At 30.7% G+C, this 7,025-nt stretch overlaps 2 protein-coding genes across 2 annotated transcripts in view; both read right to left on the minus strand.

Moving 5' to 3' along the window:
- Positions 1-2,172: 2,172 nt before the first annotated feature.
- LOC132255175 (agamous-like MADS-box protein AGL82) lies at positions 2,173-4,590 on the minus strand. The gene is made up of 2 exons (XM_059743032.1): positions 4,039-4,590; positions 2,173-2,196 (listed from the first exon to the last, which is right to left on the minus strand). Exons 1-2 carry the CDS (start codon positions 4,588-4,590, stop codon positions 2,173-2,175), a joined length of 576 nt encoding a protein of 191 aa, XP_059599015.1.
- Positions 4,591-6,962: 2,372 nt separating this feature from the next.
- The window catches only part of LOC132255176 (uncharacterized), a 2,237-nt gene continuing 2,174 nt past the window's right edge, over positions 6,963-7,025 (minus strand). The window contains exon 5 of the mRNA XM_059743033.1: positions 6,963-7,025. This exon is cut by the window's right edge and continues 257 nt beyond it. Within this exon, the coding sequence (XP_059599016.1) occupies positions 6,963-7,025 (63 nt within the window).

Raw genomic sequence — 7,025 nt, forward strand, 5'->3', positions numbered from 1 at the left:
TTTACGTTCACTGTATAACAATAGAATCTCTTCCTATACCTACCAAAAGTTAGAATCTGTTCCTAAATCTGTAGACATCATAGGGTATTGCATAAATGTTGGCATATGCTGCATTGGAATTCTAACATCAACCATGAACACCATATTCTTGGACACCCCCATCTGATGTGTTGGAGTTCTAGGATCAGGGTTCAACACCATGTTCTTGGACACTCCAAGAGCTGGATGATAGTGAATTGGGTTGTGATGTTGAACATTATTATATTGGATGTCGCTGCTGGACGCCCTCCCAGCTCACTACAAGGAAAAAGGTATATGGTGACATTTATAACGAGTCATCATAAACATAAGGTGTCACTACAACATAGCATCACCTTCTCCACTGACACCATAGAGGGTACCAATTGGTGACGTATTTGGAAGTGACACCAAAGTAGATAAATGGTGACCCATTCAGAAGTGACACCATATATTTCTAGTGATGATAGGGTGTCACATTAAATACATCATCTTTGAGTTACGATGTCACATTAAATGCATCACCTTTGAGTTATGGTATCACATCATTGTAAATTATTGTGGAATATATGATTGGTTTTAGTTGTTGATTTTTGTAATGCTTATGAATTGATAAGATTAACCTGTTTATATTTTGTCCATAAATATAACAATCATATTATATTTAACTCATTTTTCTGTAATGTTTTTGGAATAACTCATAATACATTGATCATCTAATAATATTTGTATATCAAATGTTCACAAAAGGATAGTACGTCCAACATATCAAACCCATCAAAACTAAAAAAGAAGAGTGAATACATACCAAAACATGATTTAGAAATGTTAAAGATCCCAAGATTCATGTATACCTCCATTTCATAAGCATAAAACCGGCTAACCATAAAATGACATAGAAGTCCCATCTAAAAATCTAAATTTCTCAGTTGTAATTAAAGTAACGTTTATGTCCTACAACGTATGACATAAGAGTTGCATTTAAAAACCCAAAATCTTGTTGCCTTCTTCTTTCTTTTTATTCTCCATTTCACCCTCCCAAGAGTGTATACCTGCATTTCAAAATTTAATGAGTTTTAGAGATTTTTATTGAAGAAAATAAACATGGATCTATGTTATCATAAATGAACAAATCTAAGAATTAATTTTTTTTTTCAAATAGAAACATTATTCAAAGAATAAGCATTACTATACAATACCTATGGAAAAATTCATGTAGTAGCTAAGGGACTCACCATGCATGGTGATCATGATGCATCAACATGATTCATGATTAGTTGTAGCACAAAAGTAGCCCATTCTCCTCTAATTTCATCGAATTCTACTTGAGAATATGTTTTTTTTATTACCAAATTGAAATCAAATAAGAAAATAACATTAAAATGCATAACATTTGGAAGTCTAAAACTATGTACAATTCATTAAATAAGTAATACCTTTGAAGCAATAATTGTAGGATAAAAAATTATCTCTTTAATGAATCTCATAACAAAGTAGCCACATTCGAACCCTCCTTCTTGTCTTGGACACTAATCGATCAATTATAAAATAACATTAGTACTCACATATATAAATGGTGCAAATGCATAAGCTAATGTGTAAAGAAAAATTTTTGGATGTCACCTGCACTAGTTGCTAAGATGGCTCCCTCTTAGATGTTTTCTTTGCAGATATTCGAAGAGCCCTATGTAAATAAGTTCAATGGGTACATTTTTAAAATAGGTAAATGTTATATGTTTTAATATATATATAAATAATAAAAAAAATGTGTTTGAGGTGAATGTATTTTTTTTTATTTAAAAATAATACTATGAAAAATAATAGGAAGAACTTACATGTTTACGATATCCTTTAAGTCCTCACATGGTTTGTGATGCATAGGGTCAAGATAGTGGACTATCATTTTCCTTGGCTCAAGCACTATCTAAATATAAACCCTTTAAGTCCTCATATCTATTTCTATTAACAAAATATAAAAACTTTCCAAAACTCAACTACTTAAATATAAAAATAAAATCAAATAAAATATCTAGCTAATTGGATTTTAGAAACTAAATAAACTGTAAATAAACTAAATATAAAAACTAAATAAAATATCTATGCCCATGAATTAATTGAAGAGGATAGAAAGACAGAGAGAGAACATGGCTATGGTTATGATTTCCATCTTATCATTTCCTGTCAATACCACATATGCCCATTTTAAGGTTGGACACTACTTTTGTTGCTGGACTTGGAAAGGGAACTTCAAAATTGAAAACATAAATAAACCCTTATGTAAAAAAAAATAACATTAAAATATAATTGAGCATTAAAATATTTACTCTCTTTCATCACTTTCATTTGAATATTAATAATCTCTTATTGAGATAGATACTTACAATTTAACAAAATAGAAATTCCTAATAATAAAAAATATAAAATTTCTATTTCTATTAACAAAATATAAAAACTTTCCAAAACTCAACTACTTAAATATAAAAATAAAATCAAATAAAATATCTAGATAATTGGATTTTAGAAACTAAATAAACTATAAATAAACTAAATATAAAAACTAAATAAAATATCTATGCCCATGAATTAATTGAAGATGATAGAAAGACACAGAGAGAACATGGCTATGGTTATGATTTCCATCTTATCATCTCCCGTCAATACCACACATGCCCATTTTAAGGTTGGACACTACTTTTGTTGCTGGACTTGGAAAGGGAACTTCAAAATTGAAAACATAAATAAACCCTTATGTAAAAAAAAAAAAAAAATAACATTAAAATATAATTGTGCATTAAAATATTTACTCTCTTTCATCACTTTCATTTGAATATTAATAATCTCTTATTGAGATAGATACTTACAATTTAACAAAATAGAAATTCCTAATAATAAAAAATATAAAAATCTCTATTTCTATTAACAAAATATAAAAACTTTCCAAAACTCAAATACTTAAATATAAAAACAAAATCAAATAAAATATCTAGCTAATTGGATTTTAGAAACTAAATAAACTATAAATAAACTAAATATAAAAACTAAATAAAATATCTATGACCATGAATTAATTGAAGAGGATAGAAAGACACAGAGAGAACATGACTATGGTTATGATTTCCATCTTATCATCTCCCGTCAATACCACACATGCCTTCCCGGATTGGTCCTTTTGGGGTTGGATACTCTCAACGAAATTCTATATCTCATTCCCACTTAGATACAAACAGAAAAATCATTCTTTTTTTTTTCCTCTCTCGTTTTTTAGAAAGGATGAAGATTATGTGATAGTATATCTTAAAAAAATTCTGTACCTGTCATTCTCACACAAATACATATTAAAAATCATTCATTTTTTCCTGTTTTTCACTTTTTTTTAAGGACTTGATCATGTGTTTGGTTTAGATTAAAAAAATCAATTAATCTATAGTTTTTTCTTCCATGCTAGAAGATTAAACCTAATTTTTTCTTCCCTACAACTCAAGAAAACACAATTCACAAAAACCATAATACAAAGATGTTGAAACAATTAATATAATGGCATTAATAAAAGAAAAAAAATGATAGATCCAAGAGATTTTGGGTTACCTGGGAGTCCACAAAGTGAAGAATGTCGGTTTTGAGCGTGTTGACTATGGATGGGTGAGAGAAAAGGTTGAAGAAGATCATGATTTTATATATAGGATTTATATATTGAGATTTTTTGGATTGTGGGTGAGATATGGAAACAATGAGATTTTTATATAGTATCCATCATTATTTATTCTAAAAGTGGGCTCATTAAGTTATAATACTTAAAAAAATTTATTTTATATGATGTCACTTCCCAAAAAATGACACTATAAATATAAAATTAATATCATCTAACTACCTCAATTGAAGATTTTTTATATGATGTGTCACTTTTATTAATTATAAACCCTATGGTGTCATTATTTTAAAAGTGACACCGTAAATAGTGACACCATAAACTATTTTTGTAGTAGTGGCTCCTAATTCTGCATATTGATGATTCTCCACCACCATCCCCATCTGGTTCATCATGAAACCCAAATCAGATTCCACCACTCCGGTGCCTTGACAATCCACGGGCACTTTGATATTAGAGCAACCCACAGTAGTCTCACTCATCAGCCTCGCTTTTCCCTTCTTTGAATCAATCATATTCTGCACAGCTTCATGCTTCTTATCCAATTTATCAATAATTTCCATAAGTTGTTCATAGGAAAACTCATCCACTCCGGTCTTGGTTTTGACATTTTTTTCCTGCACCTCTCGCAGCTCAAGGTTAGTCTTCTTCTTGGTTTGGAGAACATCAGATAAATCCAGTGTCCTCTTTCCGTGGTCTTTCTTCCTCTCCTTCCTATAGTTTTCAATTATACCTTCAACTTCATTGCGATTTTCTGGCCAAATGTCAGGCTGAGAAGACTCGGTGCCATGGGCATTAGGACCATATAGGATCATGCATGCTTTAACATCACACAGAGTTGACAATGCGTGGATCTTCTTCTTTAGACCCTTCTGTCTATTTCGGAAAATTCTGTACCGAGATTTTTCATTAACGACCAATTCCATTTTTACCTTGTGACCAACCATATTCTTTTCAAAGAGGAAAAGAAAAAGAAGAAGAAACAATCAAAATTCAATTAGTCGTGGATTCTTCTTTTCTTTTCTTTTCCTTTTTCCTACAAAAAATGATAAGGTAAATAACCAGAAGAGAAAATCTCGAGGAGAAAAAGAAAAAGGAGAGAGATGAAGAAAAACGCTGAAGGAAAGGAAAGTACCTGGGAACTTCTTGAGACTGCCTCTGATGTCAATGGAAACAAGACACTTTCACTGTGCTATTTATGGAATCTACTAAAAAAATTTCCTGATTATGAATTTGGAAACCTTTTATTACCGTTATCTAAATCAAATAAAAACGTTAATATATTCTTTTTTTTTCCTTGTTTTTCCTCTTTAATGGTCAATAATTAGTAATTTTTATGTTAGGAAAGAAATATTTTTTAATGTATAGAAATAGTTGCTAAAAATATTTTATGAATGTATAGTTACTAAGTCAAACAAAATAATTAAATTAGAATTTTTTTTAAAAACCCATCCTATTACAAAGCAAGTAATGTGCAATTTTTTTGAATTGTAGATCTCATAATTACCAATAGTCATTTGAAGAAAATATATTTTTTTAATGTACATTTAGCTATGTTAAGCTTTAGATTAAGTTTATCATAATTAGAGATTAAGTTTATCAGCTCATGGCAGTTTGCTACAAAGTATGTTGTTGCAGCTCCATGTGTTCATCAAACTATTTGGTTACGGAACCTTGTAGACGCAAGCATATAGATGTGAGGTATCATATCGTGAAGTTGCAAAGGATGAAACAATTAATCTAATTTACAGTAGGAGTGAAGACCAAGTTGCTGATATATTCACCAAGTCCCTCAAGTTGGTGTCGTTTCTGAAGCTTAGAAAGATGCTTGGTATGTGCACTTTGGAAGACCTTGTTTGAGGGAGGATGTTTTGTAGCTTGTATACATTAAACTGAGTGTTAGCAAATATCAATTTAAGGGAGGGATTGTTGAAAGAGTCAATGTTACTGTTGTGAGTCTATTGAGTTGTGTTAGTCTCGAGGTTATTTTGTTTGGTTTGCTGCAGGATGTGGTTGAGTTTGCCTAGTCCATATGAGTTGGTTTTTACATGGTTCATGGTCTTAGCTAGTAGTTAAAAGTAGTGGACTAGTGGTCTTTATTTTCTTAGCAATTTCTCGTTGATGTGTTGCCTATTTAAAAGGCTTTTTGGTTAACAACATCATCAAAAATCCTTTTCTTTTTTACTTTTCACGGTTTGTCCTTGTCCAAGATTTTTCCTTAGTTTGTGACATTCTCGTCAAAATAAGGAATTTTGATTAAGATGAGTTGTTTGATCACAAAAATATACCTTTTAGGTTCTTTTTAAAGCTTATATTTAATGTGGTCTTTGTAGTCACGTGAGTACCACATCATTGTTTCATAAAAATGAAGTCTTGGTAACTAAGACTTCATTTTTTAACTGAAACCTCAATTGATAATTACGACTTTATTTTTGAATTGACATATTTGAATTGAAGTCTTAATTATCCGTTGAAACTTCATTTTTTTAATTGAAGTTTTAATTTAAATTTATTTTTATTTATTTTAATAATATTACTCCTATGTAGTAATAAAATGACCATTTTAAATATAAGTTTATGGTTATTTATTTATTTTCGTAAAAGGGCTGGCCCAAAACCCCAAAATAAGAGCAGTAATTGCATACTTCGGCTTTATAGCAATGAAATTGACGGATATTGTAGTTAAAATATGAGAAGAAGACTCCAATACTATTTTTTCTATTTCTCATTGGGCATAAATAGCCATTGTACAAGGTTTTAGATCCTATAGTTTAGGACTGATTGACTAATTATAAGGAAACTATAGCTGTTGTGTAAGGAATTCTAGTCTATTTGTACAGCTAGCAGTGGAGACAAATTAGGACGTGAATGTTGGAGAGCCAACTTGGAGACAATTACTCTTGATTGTCAACACTCCCCCTCAAGTTGGTGTGTAGATGTTGCTCATGCCTAAACATTCGAGACAACCATTAAATGCTTAACTTGACATAGCTTTGGTCAGCACATCAGCAAGCTGATCTTGAGATCGAACATGAGGAACTTCAATCAATTTTGCTTCCAGTTTCTCCTTGATAAAATGTCTATCAACCTCAACATGTTTAGTTCGATCATGTTGGACAAGATTATGGGCAATATCACACGCTGCCTTGTTATCACAATATAATTTCATAGGGCTGATTTGCTTGATATGTAAATCTTGCATTAGATTTCTAATCCACAACAATTCGCATATTTCCTTAGCCATTCCTCTGTATTAAGCTTCAGCACTGGATCTAGCAACTACCTCCTGTTTCTTACTTCACCAAGTAACCAAATTTCCTCCCACAAATGTGAAATAGCCAGATGTAGAACGTCTATCTTG

The sequence above is a fragment of the Vitis vinifera genome, chromosome 15, assembly GCF_030704535.1.
Source record: "Vitis vinifera cultivar Pinot Noir 40024 chromosome 15, ASM3070453v1".
In the NCBI taxonomy this organism is placed as follows: domain Eukaryota; kingdom Viridiplantae; phylum Streptophyta; class Magnoliopsida; order Vitales; family Vitaceae; genus Vitis; species Vitis vinifera.